Source organism: Sebastes umbrosus, chromosome 5 (genome assembly GCF_015220745.1).
Source record: "Sebastes umbrosus isolate fSebUmb1 chromosome 5, fSebUmb1.pri, whole genome shotgun sequence".
Classification (NCBI taxonomy): Eukaryota; Metazoa; Chordata; class Actinopteri; order Perciformes; family Sebastidae; genus Sebastes; species Sebastes umbrosus.
The window spans coordinates 28,438,706-28,456,899 of record NC_051273.1 but is presented as its reverse complement, the minus strand read 5'-3'; the positions used below and the strand labels follow the sequence as shown (position 1 = coordinate 28,456,899).

General features: G+C 38.5%; 3 protein-coding genes across 3 annotated transcripts; 1 reads left to right on the top strand and 2 right to left on the bottom strand.

Annotated features, from left to right (window-relative positions):
• Positions 1-3,150: 3,150 nt before the first annotated feature.
• On the top strand, positions 3,151-4,437 carry LOC119488519 (interferon-induced protein with tetratricopeptide repeats 1-like). The gene has a single exon (XM_037770254.1). It carries the CDS (start codon positions 3,151-3,153, stop codon positions 4,435-4,437), a length of 1,287 nt encoding a protein of 428 aa, XP_037626182.1.
• A 1,548-nt stretch (positions 4,438-5,985) lies between these two features.
• LOC119487885 (phospholipase A2 inhibitor and Ly6/PLAUR domain-containing protein-like) lies at positions 5,986-11,379 on the bottom strand. The gene is made up of 5 exons (XM_037768947.1): positions 11,281-11,379; positions 10,970-11,071; positions 10,691-10,846; positions 7,544-7,660; positions 5,986-7,437 (listed from the first exon to the last, which is right to left on the bottom strand). The coding sequence occupies exons 1-5, from the start codon at positions 11,294-11,296 to the stop codon at positions 7,223-7,225; spliced, it is 606 nt and encodes a 201-aa protein (XP_037624875.1). The 5' UTR covers positions 11,297-11,379; the 3' UTR covers positions 5,986-7,222.
• Positions 11,380-12,627: 1,248 nt separating this feature from the next.
• On the bottom strand, positions 12,628-17,949 carry LOC119487816 (urokinase plasminogen activator surface receptor-like). Its single transcript, XM_037768843.1, has 5 exons — positions 17,844-17,949; positions 17,335-17,415; positions 17,063-17,215; positions 14,127-14,246; positions 12,628-14,012 (listed from the first exon to the last, which is right to left on the bottom strand). Exons 1-5 carry the CDS (start codon positions 17,893-17,895, stop codon positions 13,804-13,806), a joined length of 615 nt encoding a protein of 204 aa, XP_037624771.1. The 5' UTR covers positions 17,896-17,949; the 3' UTR covers positions 12,628-13,803.
• Positions 17,950-18,194: the final 245 nt, after the last annotated feature.

Here is an 18,194-nt window from a genome sequence, read left to right as displayed (position 1 = left end):
CTCTGATTGCTGATGTTGCTGCTTTGACACCTGAATTTCCCTCTGGGGATTAATAAAGGTTCATCTTATCTTATCTTAGAAAGCTACCATTGCTGCAATGCTATCATACATTTTCCAACACTAGGGACATAGACCTTTAAAAAAATCAGTATGAGACTTGGTCCCTCCAAAGTGGCACAACGGCCAAATTCAGGGGGGCTCATGGACTATAATGGTGTTGTCCATGGTCAGACCGTTTAAGAGAATATACTGCATGTATATAGCTTGTCTATCCCTTGTACTACTATTACTTCTGTAATTCTCTCTCTTTATTTGTTTTTACTTATTTATATGTGTACGTATGTATATATGAACATATACATATATATATATATGTGTATATATATATATATATGTATATATATGAATATATATGAATACATATGTTCTTTCTTCCTTTTCTATTATTTTTTTTACTTTCTCCTTTTTTATTTATTTTTTATTTTCTTCACTTGTATTTATCACAATTCTGACTACTGTTATTTAGTTATCATATATGCTAAGTTTATTCATGCAATTATCTTATGTTGGGGGGGGGTCAATGTGTATTGCTGTCTGTATTGATTGTGTTCTATCGTTTGTGGGGAGGAAGGAGAAAAAACTCAATAAATATATTGTTTAAAAAAACAAGTTGAGTTACAGAGGTGAATATCTGCTTTTTGAAAGACAAAAACTTGTTTTTTTGTTGTTGTTTAATAAGGACAACAATGTTTTAATGGTGTTTCCAATGTCCTCAAATATGCCTTCCATCCACGAGGCTGATTGTGGCGAAACACAATAAAAAGTAGGCTTTTGTTTCATTGAGTAACTGAATTTTGTAGCCTACACTTTTTTATTTGGCCAGAAATGACACATCTCCTTGCTCGTTTTGCTTGATCTGCAGCATACTGTACAATACAATAAATTATTTCAAAGTGTTGTGTATGAAAATGTAAAATAATCCAAGTAACCTGTGAATACAGACATGATATATGATATATAATTGATACTAGAAGCTTTAAAGTTTGGTTCTCTTTTTAGGCTACAAATTGAGAGAAGGTGTATTATATTTCCAGATACCATCTTGTCTGGATCAGATGATTATAACTGTGAATAACACACAAGGCCGGCTTAAGGCATATCGGCCATAAAGGCGGTTACCTAGGGCACCACCTTCTGGGGGGAACTGGTCTAACACATTTGTTGCCCTCTTAAATTTTTTAAAAAAAATGTCAGTCCTTCCTTATTTTCTGCATTGAGCAACAAATAAACAAATAAAGAAAGAAAGAAAGAAATACAGTTTTCACCCCTGTAACTCTCTTCCTCACACTTTTTCATCTGCCCAGCAAACACTTATTTGTTAATAAAAGTGTACATTTTAAGCCAACAGTATCAGGGTCCAATTGTTTATTTATATTATAATAAATACAGATATTTATGAAAATAGAAATCTTAATTTTTGTCTTAAAACCATTGTGATGCGTGTGACGGTTTATGGGGCTAGAGGCACCAAATCGGAATTTTGCCTAGGGCACCAAAAGGGCTAGAGCTGGCTCGGACAACACATCAAGACGCCGCTGATACTTTTGTTTTTAAATGTAATAAATTATATTTAAGAGTAACAATTACAATAAGGAAAAAAAAAAAAACTTCTTTAAATTTCTGTAAATTTATTATAGGCCAATTGTCTCTCTGGACTAAATTTGGTGAATCTAATAACTTATTTAGTTCTTGGACTTGACTTGTGATTTTGACTCTGGACTTAATAGACTTGAATTTCTAGGAAAAATCTAGAGAGACAAGATGATCTGCTCCATGCAGCTCTGTCGTGAGTCATGACTTATTCTTGTTCAGCACGACAGACGTGGCTGTAGTTGGGAAAAAAAGTCCACTGAGTCCAAATCCAGCTCAACAGCACATCATTTACAACATCATAAGTTGAACATTACTAGTTTTATGGTGCCGCACCCTGAGCAGCCGCGTACATAGTGTAAAGAGCAAAAGCCAGAGACTCATTAGCAAACTACAGTAACAGCTGGATGATGAGGTGAGCGTCTGCTTCTGCATGTCATATCTGCGATCAGTAGGCTAACAATGTTAGAGTTATGAATCCAAAGTCACTGGTTTGATTTTGCCCTCCGTACTTTCTATTTTCCTCTTTCGCTCTATTCTCTTTTATTTATTCCCTTGTTTTCTAAGTTTCTTGCTCCATTTCTTTCTCTCTCATTTCCTTTCTTTGTCATTCCTTCCCTTTCTTCAGTTTTCCCCTCATCCCTTTCATTCCCTTCTTTCCTCTTTTCCTCCTTGCTTTTTTCTTTCTACCTTCTGATCCCGTCCTCATTCACTCTTTTATTTATCATTTTATCCATTCGTTGTGATTTACTGTTTCCTTCCTTTGTCCTCTTGTGTTCCTTCCTTCCTGTGTCCTCTTCTGTTTCTTGCTGCATGTCTTTGCTCTTTCTTTCCTCCTTTTATTCAGTTCTTCCCTCCTTTTCCCCCTCTCCTTCTGTACTCCCCTCCTTCTTTTCCTCCATATTTCCCTTTCTCCTTTCTAATACATTCTTCCTTAGTTCACTCCTTCCTAATTTCCCCTCTTCCTTCTCATCCATGTATTGTTACTTCCTCTCTGTTTCTTCCTTGCTTTTAGTCCTTGCTTCTTCATTTCTTACCTAATTCCTTTGTCTTTCTTTCTTCTCCCCCTCTTTCTTTTCCTCCTTGCTTTTCTCCCCTCTGATTTCCTCAGCTGTTCCTTCGCTTATTCACTCCTTCCTTATTTCCTTCCCGATCATTGATTCATTAAATACTTTTTCTTTTGTCTATCTTTCTAACACTTCTTCCTTTCTGTCCATTCACTGTTCCTTCCTTCCGTCCCTCCTCCACACAAGGATTATCACAGTGATTATGCAAACATAGCACGCCACAGAGCACATTATATTACAATACTGCAGTGGTTCTCAACCAAGGGTCCGGGGACCCCCAGGGGTCCTTGAGGGAGTTCCAGGGGGTCCCCCAGAAAAATGGGAAATGGTTTATTTTCCCTATTTAAGTCACTATAAAAGCTGCTGTACTACATTTGTAATTTGACATTTGTCATTTTTAATCTCCACCAGTGCTGCTCAGAGTGAAACAATAATGGAGTCCAAACTGGAGGCCCTGCAGTGCCACTTCAACTGGGATCTGGACCCCAGCAGGTCCAAACTTCTCTGTCTCAGGGACAAGCTGGAGGACATCGGCACCGAAGAGGGATACAGCTGGCTGGGTCACATTTACAACCTGCAGGGGTTCATCCACTACCAGCTGGGGCTCACCGATGACGCCTGCCGTTTCTTCAGCAGGGCCGCAGAGGCCTTCCGCCAGATGAGAAACACCGTTTCAGATGAGGGTCCCTGGTTAGTGGTGAACCACGGGAACCTGGCTTGGCTGCACTATCACAAGGGAGACAAAGCAGAGAGTGACGCACACCTGTCAAAGGTCGACGCCCTGATGAACGAATACCCATCTCCATCCCAGGACGAGCTCCATCCGGAGATCTGCGCTGAAAAAGCCTGGACCCTGATGAAGTTCAGCGCAGACAAAATGCTGCTGGCTGCAGATTACTTCCAGAGAGCCATCAGGATGCAGCCGGACATGGTGGAGTGGCACACTAGCCACGTCATAGGGTTAGAGAACGCTCTGAGGCACATTGACAAAAAGCTGGAGGCAGACATCTTTGAGAAAATGAAAATCGCCAAAGAACACGATCCAAAGAACTTGTACCTCACTGCTCTGTACCTTGAGGCATGTGCTAAGAAAGGGAAAAAAATTGAAAGTGATGCACGTGAGCTGGCCAGAAGGGTTTTAAGGAAACCCATCAGCAGCTACAGTGGTATCAAACCATTACTAAGGCTGTACAGAATCCATGTATCCATGGATGAGGCCATTGATTTGGCAGAGGAGGTTCTGGAAAGACATCCAGATGAGCGTTATCTGAAGAGGTGTGCTGCAATCTGCTACAAGAAGAGGATCTTTTTACACAGGGACAATCCCCTGGAGCACGGCATGATCGACAGAGCAATCAGTCTCCACAGGGAAGTGATTACTCTTTACCCTCTCTCTTCACTTACAAGAAAAATATCTCTCGCAAACATATACGCACAGGACAATCGCCAAGATGAAGCTGACCAGATATACGAGGAGCTGCTGGAAAGCGATCTGGATGCTGAAGGGGCACAGATGCTTTACAACTACTATGCAAAATATGTGCATTTCATGCGAAAGGAGAGCTACAAGTCGATAGAATATCACATGAGGGCAGCAGCGATACCACAACAATCTTCCTGGCGAAAGGACAGCATCAGAACTCTGGAGAGGATTAGAGGAAGAAACAGAAACCGAATGTGTGGAGAAATAGACGAGTGTCTGAGTAACTTGCAAAACTAAGAGGCTGAAATAAAGAGGGAACATTTTCTGTACTGTTCAACTGAGTGTTTGTAACAACATCGGGTAGAAATCCATGTTAATAATGAATTAATAACCTTCTCTGTAGGTTCTCTGTAAGACTCCTTTCTCATTGTTTCCACATTTGATGTATTATTATAAAGTTATTGATTACAGCCACTGTAAAGGTGATGACCTTTACAAAAATAAAACTAGATTTAAATGTTTTCATGTGTGTTTATAGCTCACCAGTCAAGTTGCCTACGTTATGAACTAGGGGTGTAAGAAAATATCGATACACATGAATATCGTGATATTAAGTTCTTTATACTGTATCGATTCTCCAAAATGTTGTATCGACTTTAATTAACCTCTTAAAGAATTTATTTCGGAGCTTGTAGCAGGCTCAGTTTTAGAGGTAGAGTGAAGATACATATGCAACTAGAAAAATCCAAGGAATCCATTGTTACCAACAACGTCACGTACGTCTGGAAGAACGCTAAAATGTCCACTTTATGATAATCACATGCAGTTTGTGGAAAAAAACTTGCAGTTTTTTGCATGCAGTACAAATGTGTTATTTTCACCTATTCTAAAAAGATGTTTCTGCATATACTGGGGTCCCTTAACAGTCTTGGAATTACATAAATTAGGTATGACTGGAAAGCTGAGACCCTGGCACTTTCGTGCTCGGGCCCCGACAAGTCATCAGCAGCAAACATCATAAAACACCACAGAGTCCAATAGTGAATCAGTTTATTCTCATATCAGAAAAGCTTTACAAGGATAATTTGAACATCAACGAGTAGCTTTTAACCAGAGATTACAGTAACATACAGCATATGACACAAAAGAAAGAGGAGTTTATAATTTTCATATTGAACATTTTGACAACTACATTTACTGAAAGATTCTGATTCAAATATACTAAACTAATATAGCATTATATGTCACCATTCATGTGCTGCTGTGTTTTAAATGAAGGTGCAGAGCAAAGATAAGAGATGAAAAAGCTTTTACTAAACATGTGGACAGGTTGGTGGTAACTAAAGAACTCAAACTGGTGCTGATGCATTCATGTAGCCTTTATAATAAAGACAGAGAGGAACTGGTCAGTTTATATTACACTATTCTTACCAGCATTAATCAACGTACATATCTAGCACCACCCAAGTAGTCTTTTCACTAATTAGAATTCTTATACTTATTGAAGTTATTTTGATGGCTAATTTTACTTCTCAAAGAGTATTTACTCACTTATAAAGAAACAATATTGTGCAGGTCTTAGCTGTACTCTAGGGGAGTAAGTAAACATCGTTATACTTGAGTATCGCAATATTATGTTTTTAGTACTGTATCGATTGTCAAAAAACACTAATGATTTTTAATTAATAGTTTAAAAGATTCGTGGCCGACAGTGGCTCAGAATGCACAAAAAGTAGTGCTATGATGTTGGACGTTACAGGGACTGGATGTTCTGATTGCATAAAACGTAATATTTTTTCACTCCGATTTTATGCATATGGTGGTGTGTTCTTTATATTATGACAGTTTTCCTAAAATTAGATTTAAAAAATCGCAATACATTGCCTAGCTTACAGTATCGCAATATATTGAATCGTAACCCCTGTAATCATGATACGTATCGTATCGCCAGATTCTTGCCAACACACAGCTCTACTACTCTAGCCACCTACAGTAGGTACACTTAGCTAAAATAAATGCAGTCACAAATCTGCGATAAATCCACCTTCAAGAGGGTTATAATGTTCAGCCTGTGTTGAAGCTGCTTTAAAGAGGGTTTGATTCAACTGTATGATCATTTTGGAGGTTGTAGTTTATGTTGCTGTTGAATTGTATTGCATTACACTGACAGGTATTTCTATTATTCTGTCCACCCCATTTATATCAATGAAGGTAGGCTTAATAACAGACACACCTCTCTGTTTCAACATCCTACAAACGTTAAAACCTTCATGGAGGATTTAGTTGTATGAGACCAACCTGGTCTCGTGGGAAGGCGTATAAATACCACGACATTATACGGACATTCTGTGTGTCATGAGTACGCATTTTAGCCTTTTCGTGTGTCATTTGTACGCCGCGCAAACATCCACAGTTAGATTCAGGCAAGAAAAACACTTAGGGTTAGGGTTAGGGTAAGGGAAAACATCATGGTTGGGTAAGTAAATTCAGTAAAACACGTTTGGAAACAACTTAACACAACTACAGAAAACGCGTCACAAACGTCAATAAAAAACATGTGACAAATGTCACGTGACGAACGCCACTAACGTAATTTACAAAACGAAACACCGATCAAAAATGATCACGTAGCATTTATACGCGGATGCGTTTACATCGCAGTCAGTACAGGATACATGGCGCACCAAATGACACGCGGAAATCAAGAAAGGAGTACTTATTGCACATTAAACGCCTTGCGCATTGTCGTGGCATTTATACGACATTTTGTGCCAATGGGGTTATGAGATTGTATTAGTTCTAGCTAGGTGTATCTAATAAACTGGCAACTGAGTATACAGTATTGTTTCATTACATGGAGATGTGGTCTTTATTGGGGTGCTGCTGTTATAGTTAAAATTGTCAAATGTTTTAACTCTGAGTGGGAAATGATGACAGGTGCAGTTGGCTTACACACAATACATTACACTGCTACTTTTGCTAAACCACACAAATTAGGTGAAATTACTAATCCTGCTCTGAGTGACATGTTTCTGCTTGTTTGTTTTTCAGTTTACCACTCAACTCTGTTTCACTCTTGGTTCTAATAGATGATAAGGGAAATGAGACCAAGCAGCACAGGAACAACACTCAGTTTGATGGCCCTGGCTGAATTACAGAAGCTGGTTCCACAACATTTTAGTTCACCGGGAGGCATCAAGTGAATACCGCCAACGCTTACGTCTCTCAGATGAGGAGTAACACAACGGCTTGTAGACATACAGCCACGGAAAGAAAGGGGGCTGTTATGAACTGTCTCTGTGGATGACAAAGTCACTGTTTTACTAGAAGACAACCAACTTTTAAAAAAAAGATCCAACAAGGAACACTGGAAAGCAGCAGTAACACATGCATGAGGGCTCACCATTTGTACTGAAGCAGCGGTCCTGGGCTCCCACACACTCTATTGTCTCATTACAGACAGAACCTCGAGTAATGCAGCTGACACACTGCAGGCCATTTTTTGCTTGTAAATCAGGGTCTGAAATATAACAGGAGACATGTATGAGACACAAAGTTTACTTGTCCAACTGTCTGTTGGAAAGATGGCGCAGCAGTATTAGTGTATAGTATTTTTTTTTTTACTTTATCGGTTTTAGATTTGACTACTTATCAGTTTTGGTCAACATCAGTAAGTTTGCTTGTTTCCAAGAGTCTCTGGACAAGGGTTGTCATGTTCAGGGCAAGAGAAGAGATTTTGGATCTGGCAAAGAAGTTTTGATCACCATGCTTCTACACCAGGATTCAGCTGCCGTGGCAGGGTAATCAGTATCAAGAGTCAAGTAAGAAGTTGACATCTATCTGCCTGCTGCTCTCGGGAGATATTCACCAGTGTTCCGGTCCTTGCAGGTGAACTGTGGTGTAAGCAGTGGGCAACTCCGGGGTCAGAGAAGTGAAGCCAATGCTGAAGTGCCTTAAACTTGCATTCTTTCTAATAGCCACCAGGGGGCGACTCCTCTGGTTGCAAAAAGAAGTCAGATTGTATAGAAGTCTATGAGAAAGTGACTCTAATTACCTTAGTAAACATTGTAAACATGAGTTTATGGTCTCAATCACTAGTTTCAAGTCTTCTTCAATACAGCATGATGTTCATTTGGTAAACTATGGTCCCATTTACAGTCAAATAGACCATAAAGCAGGGTATGCTTTAGGGCGTGGCTACCTTGTGATTGACAGGTCGCTACCACGGCGTCGTTCGGTCTGGGAGTTGTCCGTATTTTCGTCTTACAACTTTCGCAGTGTGTTTTCAGTTCATGAAAGTTAATTATAACCTTTTTGGTTGCCTAAAAATTTCTTATTTAGCATTTGGTTGTACTTAGCTCCACAAATTTGTTCACATTTAATGTGAACAAATTCACGTAAAAGATTTACGATCTGGTCACCCAACACGTTCTCATCCCACCTTGCCACACACTGACGTTGTGTCAGACCCCTCGGTGTCACTTTTTGCTCACAGTAAACACATGCTTAATTAAACAAAACCACTTAGCTAGGTTTAGGAAAAAATTACATGGTTGGGCTTAAAATTACTACATTTGTACAGTGAAAATGTGACTTGATGTTGTGAACATGGGACGCAAACAGCGGTCTCCTGGTTGAAAGCCTTGTGTTTGTTGCCTATAAGTTGCTTTAAAAGCTGTTGTGATGGCAGTGTCGGAGACATAGCTAGATAGCCCCCACAGCTGATGTGGAAATTGGGCTCATTGGTTATTCCATCTATCTGCACAATAACAGAACAATGTATTATTGCCTTCTCATACAGAACTTTAAGAAATGTTTTATATGTCTAAATGTGTTATATCAGGTGATTTTAATACAAACATGTCGTTGCCTCCTAGTAAGAATTATTTAGATAAATAACTTTCAAACTTTTGAAATGTGATTAGATTGAAACTACTTATTCCTGAGCTACAGCGTCTGTTAACAGCAATTCTATTTTGAACCTGTTATTAGCGTTGGGATGTGATCTGCAAATCAGGTGTCCTGGATATTGCTTTAAGTGATCATATCTGCACTCGCAAGGTAACTAAATCCCAGATAAATCCTGGAAATCACCTATCTGTATACCTTTATACAGTAAGCGGATTACAGTTATAGAAAGAGAATGAAGGTTATAGACTGGTAAAGACAGTGAGCAGGCTCAACTGAAAATATGTGGCAGGATGTGGCTAAAAACAACAGCTCTTAGCCAAATTTGTGAGGTATAGTGTCAGCGTGGTTTTTCAAAACAGTCTCACGGCAGTTCATGAATTAGTCACAAATTTTAATCTATTTGATTGGTGTATATTGATACGAATTTCCCTTTTTTTCGTGACGCTCAGCACGACCTTCAACAATTTTTTGTGCGTTTTCCTACGAATGTCCAGCAACACATGACACACGTGTCAATTTCCACTCCAGTCTTTTCAAAATAAAACTACTTAGTTAAGTTTAGGAATAGATTGACTTGGTAAGGCTTAGGCAACAAACAACTTAGTTAGGTTTAGGAAAAGATCACGGTTTGGGTTTAAATAACACCAGAAGTGGCGTAACGTAAGTATCGAAGTTACATGACAAAAACTACTTAGTTTTAGGAAAAGATTGTGGTTTGGGTTCAAATTACTCTGGAAATGCCATAACTTAAGTATAGAAGTTACGTGACAAATAGATCAACGTTGACTTCTTGTTTCACACGGGACACTAACACAGTCACCTGGGCGAAAGTCTTATGTTTTTTGAACCACCCATCCACCCCAATCTCCTCCCTACGCGGTGTTTGCCACTCTTTATACTTCCTGGTTCACAATTACATGGACTACATATAAATTGATTTTGTGCTGACTATCATGAAAAAAAATTTCAATTTGTGTCTACACGAATCAGTATATTAAATGTTGTGACTATTTCGCTAACTGCTGTGCAACTGATTTTTTTGCATCAAGTAGCATCATAAGTCAGGGTTAAATTTCCAAGTTAAGAAACTGTATCTCAAGCCTGTGTTATAGTATTTACAGTACTATACAGTACTATACAGTACTATATAGTATTTTGGAATAATATAGTACCAGTCACTCAGCAAGCCATTGGAACAGTCTGCCCAAGAGAGAGCAACTGAAAAACTTACCTCTTTATAGCCTTGCTTTTTATTACAATGTTTTATGGCCATAATTTCTTTTATTTAATGATTTCTTTTATTTTATTTGTCTTTGAAAATTTCCTATTATCAATCGTATTTGTTATTGTCTTTTATCTATTTTGCAGTTTTAGTTTTAATCTATTTTATTGGTTTAATGATTTTTATTTCTTACGTGCATTAGTCCCAAATTGTTTTACTCTTTGCATTTGTGCTGTCTTATTAGGAGGTGGTCAGTCATCTGTAAAGGACTTTGAATTGCATTTGCAAGTGAATTTGTTTGATTGATCGACTGATAAGGGTGCCAGTGAACTTAAGGTTCCGTTTCGCATCACAAGGCATTTTGGTGTATTCTGTATATCCATAAACGAATCAAAGGAAATCAAAAAAAATACTTACAGGGTATATGTTGGTTGTTGCAGCCATCGGTGTTGCAGCAATGAACAGATGAAGCCAACTTCCAAGCACCAAAACTCATTGAAAATGGCTGATCGCAGAGATAGGACGGCAGACATGACTGGACGATGCCCTTACTCATCTCCATTCCTCCGGAATCTGATCACAATTTCTTTAATGTTAGAAACACACCAGGACTAAATGGAATAAAGCAAACATTTCAATTCAAACTGAACGTAAAATAGATGATTTGAGGAAAATGATTTAACATATACTTCTTACCTCGATGGGCAATTGTTGCACACAAGTCATCATCAGATTCACAAGGCTGTAGGACTGTATCGTTGCTGAATCTTTCTTTTGTAAGACACTGAAGAGCTGCAGCTGCAGGAAAAAGTTTATATATATATATATCTTTGAGTCATTTAGTGCTGGATTAAGCATAGGATTTATCATGCTCTCTCTGTCACCGTACTTAAACTCTCTCCTGATTCTTCCCTCAAACTACTTTGATTCCATTTGAAATTGAATTCTAGTTAGCACTACATTTCTAATACCTGCATAAACCCTGATTTAAGAGTAGGTAGAGTTACCTGTGCTGGAGAGCATCCAGATGAGAGAGAGAGAGACAGAATCAGCTTCATCGTGATGAGGAAATGTGCAGATTACTGGTTTGAAAAGAGGAGCATACACAGACATGAAAAGAAAAAAGAGAAGTTTGCATCTGGTTGGAGGGCGGTGCTTGGTTTTGGCTTTACTGTTTTCAACATGACGACCAGGCCACAAACTTTCTCTTTTAATTTCACAGCTAAACAGTACACTAAAATAGATTTCTTAAAACATTTGAGGCAAGAAATAGGCATTACAGTACAGAATCTTGATTTATATTTGATCAGTGCTGCCTAGTTTGACAGTTTGATAGTTTTGTGAGCAATGATTGACAGTTGCTCAGAGACTCCTTGACCCTGATTGGTTGTTTTGGTTCAGGCATGGTGGAAACTTGGAGATGCCATTAGGAGCACTGGGAGGAGGCAGAGGAACCTGATTTTTTCCCACAGAGAAGAGCCTGGAAAACATTCAAATCAGGCAGTAAAAAAACGTAACATAAAAACCCACAATTGGATATTAACATGTTTGGCGTTGTCAGATAACGTGCTGCCCCATTCGTATTTATACCATTTCAAGTTTTAACGTGGTGAAATCATTGGTCGTCAATCCAAAACGCCCCACATCAGGCTGTTGTCATACACCGTTCATAGCTATAACTACAAAAAGTAAATGCACTGTAATTCGTATATAGTATATCCCACAAAATCAATTTGTATGTAATCCACGTAATTGTGAACAAGGAAATATAAAGAGCAGCGAACGCAGCATAGGCAGGGACGTCCGGGTGGATGGGTGGGTCAAAAAACATCAGACTTTCACCCAGGAGACTGGTGTTCATTTCCTGTGGGAAACCAGAAGTCAACGTTGATTTGTTTGTCACGTAACTTCCATACTTAAATTACACCACTTCTGGTGTTATTTTAACCCAAACCATAATCTTTTCCTAAAGCTAACTAAGTAGTTTTTGTCACGTAACTTCTGTTCTTAAGTTACGCCACTTCCAGTGTCGTGTAACTTAACTACAATCTTTCTTAAACCTAAGCTAACCTGTAGTTTTCTTACCCAAACCTAACTAAGTAGTTTTCTTGCCTGAACCTAACAAAGTTGTTTCCTGTGAAGACGGAAGTTTATTTTGGAGACTGGAGCAGAAATTGACGCTGGAGATCTGTAGGAAAATGGACAAAAAATGAGGATTCACTTTTCCGTTGTATGAGAATACGTCGCCCGGATATGTTAATAACCTATTTAAACATCCAGTCTAACATGATTTCTAAATGTATCAATTCTTCTTCTTAATCCAATAACTCTGAGCAACACAAAAAAATCAGGAACCATTTTAACATCTAACTTTTATTATGGTGGTTAGTACATATTACAGTTATTATTCTTATATATTCCAAAGATTACTGCAAAAATATGACAAGAAAAAAAAATTTAGCATAATTTTTATATTCACCATTTGATTAATAGTATGGCATGTTACACGTAACATAACAACATAAATGTAAAGTGCCAGAGGTGGTGGAGACCAAACCAGAGCTAAAGAAGAGGAAACAATTTGACTTTCATTCATCATGTGACACAAGAGCGACTATAAACAAATATTAATGTTGGACGGATTTGTAGAAAGGCAATTGCTTGCCAACACAAAGCAAGAATTTTGCTTTGTATTTTAATTTGTATTTCTTTCACTTGTATGTTCTGCACACCACATGTCTGCATGTATTGATTTGTGTTGTTGCAGCTTCACTGCACAATCTGTGTGTTAGGATGCATCATTGGTGTGACTCTGCTATTGACCTATGTTAATTCCATTTAGTTAAAATTCAAATTGTAAATACTGATAAACATATCACAAACATTTATGATAATATGTAACTCTTATTGTTCTAATCAGATTTTTTTTTGTTTAAATTCCTGCTATGTTAGGCTCTGCTCTTTGTTCTAACCCGTCCATTCGCATGAAAAGCCGTATAAATGCCACAATAATGTGCAAGGCGTTTAGCGTGCAATAAGTACACCTTTCTTGATTTCCGTGTGTCATTTGTAAGCCACCTATCCTGTACTCACTGCAATGTAAACGCCTCTGCATATAAATGCTACATTAAAAGTTAGTGACACAGTACGAAAAGCAAGAAAGACCACTTATAGTGGGCGAGTTGAGAGGTGGATGGGCCAAAGTGGGAACACCAACAAACACCGGACTCTTAACCAGGAGACCCGTGTTCGAGACCGTTGTTGATTGGTGTTTTGTTTTGTAAGTTATGTTAGTGACGTCACATGATTTTTATTGACGTTTGTGACGTGTTTTCTGTAGCTGTGTTACGTTGTGTCCGTACGTGTTTTACATACTTATTTTAAGCCCAACCATGCCATTTTTGCTGACTGCAGACGTTTGCATGGTGTACAAATGACACACGAAAACGCTAAAAAGTGTACTCATGACGCGCAGAATGTCCGTGTAATTTCGTGGTATTTATACGCCTTCCTGTGAGACCGGGTTGGTTCTAACGGGCAACAAGCAAAATGAGTCCAAGCAAAAAAGGAACAACACTCAGTTTGACGGTCCAGGCAGAATTACAGCGGTTGGTTCCACAACATTTTGGTCCATTGGTGAAGTTAAGATAGACATCCAGGTAACGCAGCTCAGGAGTATCTCCACACAGGTTTTTCGAGGCACAGCCAAAGGCTTTTTTGATGTTGTTCGAAACCATCACTGTGGATGACAAAATCACTGTTATACAACCACAGTTTTACAGATCTCAGAATTATTACAAGGAATAGTTGAAGGCAGCAGACTATCTGATCAATATGCAGTATGAGGGCTCACCACTCCCACTAATGCAGCGGTCCTGAACTCCCACACACCATTCTATCTTGTTACAGACAGTACTTTGATCATCATCACAGGTGAGACACTGTAGCTTGTTTGTTTCTTGAACAACAGGGTCTGAAACAGAACAGGAGACATGGCAAAAACTGTTATATAAAAATTTGATAAAACCTACCAATCATCCAGCAGTAAACACAGGCTCAGAATTTATGCTGCTGCTGAAAACCATATTTCCATGTTTTACCCCATTATACATAAATTGTGTATTTAATTTTTAGGAAGTTTCTTTTCATTTTACTGCAGTGTGAGAACCAACAGGATCACTCTTCACAGGTCGTTGATGCTATTTCTTCATCTGATTACCACACTGCCTTGTTTTTGCAGTCAACATGATGTCAACATCACAGGTCTGACTTTTTGCAAAACGTGGTTATGCAAACGACGTGGTTTATCGGCTACCTCCAACAGTTATTCTCAACAGCTAGTCTTCCTTTAAGACAGCGTGAGTTCCTTTTTTTGAGTTGGCTGCCATAATTTTAACGCTCACTTGATAAAAAAACCCCCCAAAAAAAAACCTTCAATGTAGTCAATTGCAATTTTTGTTTGGAGCTGAACTTACTCTTGCTCAGAACTAAAATAAAATCTGGCTGTGGAGATTATATTGTGAAAAGACACACATCACCTATGGCCACCGCCATCACGTCCACTACCAATATAGTTCAACAGCACAGAGGGGACTGAGGCAATGATGAACTTCCTCCATTTTCCATTTCCGTTCGATTGAAAAATACTAACAATTATGGGGATCCACACATCCAGCAGAAAACACAGGCTCAGAATTTATGCTGCTGCTGAATTTCCATGTTTTACCCCATTATACATACATTGTGCATTTCATTTTTAGGAAGTTTCTTTTCATTTTACTGCAGTGTTAGAACCAACAGGATAACTCTTCACAGGTCTTTGATGCTATTTCTTCATCTGCTTACCACACTGCCTTGTTTTTGGAGTTAACATGATATCAACATCGCAGTTCTGACTTTATGCAAAACTATGAGGAACTTGAAATGAGCCACAGTAAAATAGGCTACCAGGAACACAGTTGATATTAAGGGCTCGCACGACAGTTTTGTAGAGACTCTTTTCATAAATGACGTAGTTTTACAGAAAAAGAGTAGGAAGTGAATGTAGGACAATCATTCTGGTGTCAGCTATGACCTGATCAGACTGCGCTGAAAGTGCACCACAGTAGAGAGGCACTAGTGACTCTGTATAAAACCGCATGACAACTGAAAACCTGTGTTGAAATCAAGATGTCAGAGGCAAACATTAAACCAACGGGGTGCAAGAACCTTTTATCTGGAGATGGCAGATGTCCGCTATGTCTCTTCAATCTATTAAAAAAATTAATCGCATGACTGTTCATAGTTAATCGCACATTTTTTATCTGTTCAAAATGTATCTTAAGGGGAGATTTGTCAAGTATTTAATACTCTTATCAACATGGGAGTGGACAATTATGCTGCTTTATGCACTGTATGTATGTATCTATTATTGGAAATCAATTATCAACAAAAACAATGACAAATATTATCCAGAAACCCTCACAGGTACTGCATTTAGCATAATATAAAAAAATATGCTAAATTATCATAAAGTGGGCATGTCTGTATAGGGAGACTCGTGGGTACCCATAGAACCCATTTTCATTCACATATCTTAAGGTCAGAGGTCAAGGGGCCCCTTTGAAAATGGCCCTGTCAGCTTTTCCTTACCAAAATCTAGCGTAAGAGTTATTTAGCCTCCTTCACAACAAGCATGTCATGTTTGGTACCGATGGATTCCTTCCTTCTAGATTCATATGATATCTGTATCTTCACTCTAGCTCTAAAACTGAACCTGTTACAGCCTCTAAAAGGCAATAAAATCGATTGGATTGCCTGCAATCCTGCGGGTCTCAGGGGGTTAAAACCAATGAATCATTGTGTAAGTAGCCGTCAGTGGCGCTATTTTTAACGTTTGGTAGTTTAGTCCGGTGGTTCCCAAATCTAGGGTTCGGGCACCTCCAAAGGGTCACAAAATAAATCTGAGGTGTTGTGAGATGAGGATATTCTGATTCAAAATTTCTATTAATATTTTTCACTTTTTGTAAAATAGTGTATTGAATATTTCAATCGCTTTGGAAATTCAAACCGCTATTTAAATGAAACCATTCTTGATCCACCAACACACAATGAACCCTCATGTTACAGAAGTATAAAGTAGCACAAAATGACAAGTACAGTACAGCAGACTGGCGGGTGAAAAACGCGTCTGATACGCTTGTGGTCTAGACGGGGGGCAATTAGTGGTTTGTATTCATTCAATCAAACATTACAGCAGTGGTCGCTGCAGACACACCTGGCGGAGAGCTGAGCTCTACTGTGAGCACTCTTCTAGTTTATGTTGGCAGTGCAGTGTTGTTGATGTTCTCAGCATTGCCACACCTGCTATTGTTGAATTGACGACACTGTCTCAATCTATTTTTACCTCAATAATAAATAGGTCCTTGAAAATCAAACATACTTTACGTTATTTATTATATAAGTAGGTTATGTCTTACACAAACTCACACCTACGTGTGTGTTGTTCTTTTAGCCTTGTTCGTTACCAACTTCTCTATTTTCTTTGTTGAGACACGTCATAGTGAATTAGCAAAGAAAAAACATGAAGGCTGCGTTTCAGTGCTGTGTTATCCAGTGTGTAACATTTCGAGGGATCTATTAGCAGAAATGGTTCATGTTTTTATGTTACCTGAAGGCCAGATTCCAGATTTTGCGTAAGCGCGTTATTGTGTTACCTGTGACAGCCCTAGATAAAACATTTCCTATTCCATTGATATATAAATGTCACTTTCTTTCTTCAATACTAACACTTCTTCTTACTTTACTTACAAGACACATTCTGTCGGTTGCAGTCATTTGTGTTGCAGCAGTGAACAAACGCAGTGAGGTTAGAAAAGCCGATGTTGTAGGAGAAGGTCTGATTGTTTGGTTTGCAGACGGAGGACGACAGACAGAGCTTGGACTGTTGTTCTCCTGAGCTGCCTGTGAAATCAAAGTGCAATTTGGAAATGTTAATGAAAAAGACAGACGGAGCAGACAGTGTAATGCAGAAATCTAAATGACACGAGGAAACAACGGATTTTTACACTTTTTACACTTACTTTGTATGGCAGCTGCTGCACAATATTTATTACAGTCAACCAGGGAAGAATTTTGAGTATTCTGACACTGAAGAGCTCCAGCTACACAAAGGAAAATATTTATCAGTTAAATGATGATGGTGAGCTGAACAATGAGCATGAATGATTTGACCATAAAACCACAGATATGTGATTTCATCACAATGAAATATTACCTCAACTTATTTACTGCGTATTTAAAAGTCAACTCATCTATTTAAATAGTCTACAGTGACCCCTGCACCGTCTCCTTCTCCCTTCACCTCCGCCTCTTTAACTTTAACTGACCTTGCCTTCATTCTTAGCCGCTTTGTGAAATGTCATGTTATCTGGATTAGAGGAATTTCTGTGACCAGTAAAGTGAAGTTCATGTTCAGGTTTTTTTTATTTATTTTTTTTTAAAATAAAATTCTTACCATAAACATTCAAGATAGCATTTCATATCTTAAAAGTTGTATATTAACACCCGATTTAGGAGTGAGTAGAGTTACCTGTGCTGGAGAGCATCCAGATGAGAGCGAGAGACAGAATCAGCTTCATCATGATGAGGAAATGTGCACATTACTGGTTTTGTTGTGGAACTACACCTTATATATGTGAACCTACTTCTATTAAAAAGAGGAAGATACCTTGCAATACACACATGAAAAAAAAAAACAGGAACGTTCAAGGAAAGGAAATTCAGCAAGAAACTAACATGCTTTTTAAAAACAAATTTGCATTGATCAGTTAAACATGTTCCACTTCTCATTATCATTTTGGTCTTTATAGGTAAAAGAAACTCCAAGTCGTGAATCTGTAGCTGCAATTGCGCTCATTATGCATGTTGTGCTGCTAACAGC

Coding starts and splice junctions, on each gene's coding strand:
- LOC119487816 (XM_037768843.1), bottom strand. CDS start 17,895: ATGATGAAGCTGATTCTGTCTCTCGCTCTCATCTGGATGCTCTCCAGC. Junction 17,416..17,843: donor CTGGATGCTCTCCAGCACAG/GTAACTCTACTC, acceptor TCCTTTGTGTAG/CTGGAGCTCTTCAGTGTCAG. Junction 14,247..17,062: donor CAACCGACAGAATGTGTCTT/GTAAGTAAAGTA, acceptor GTTCTGTTTCAG/ACCCTGTTGTTCAAGAAACA.
- LOC119488519 (XM_037770254.1), top strand. CDS start 3,151: ATGGAGTCCAAACTGGAGGCCCTGCAGTGCCACTTCAACTGGGATCTG.
- LOC119487885 (XM_037768947.1), bottom strand. Junction 10,847..10,969: donor TGCAACAATTGCCCATCGAG/GTAAGAAGTATA, acceptor AATTGTGATCAG/ATTCCGGAGGAATGGAGATG. Junction 7,438..7,543: donor CCGCTGCTTCAGTACAAATG/GTGAGCCCTCAT, acceptor TGTCATCCACAG/AGACAGTTCATAACAGCCCC.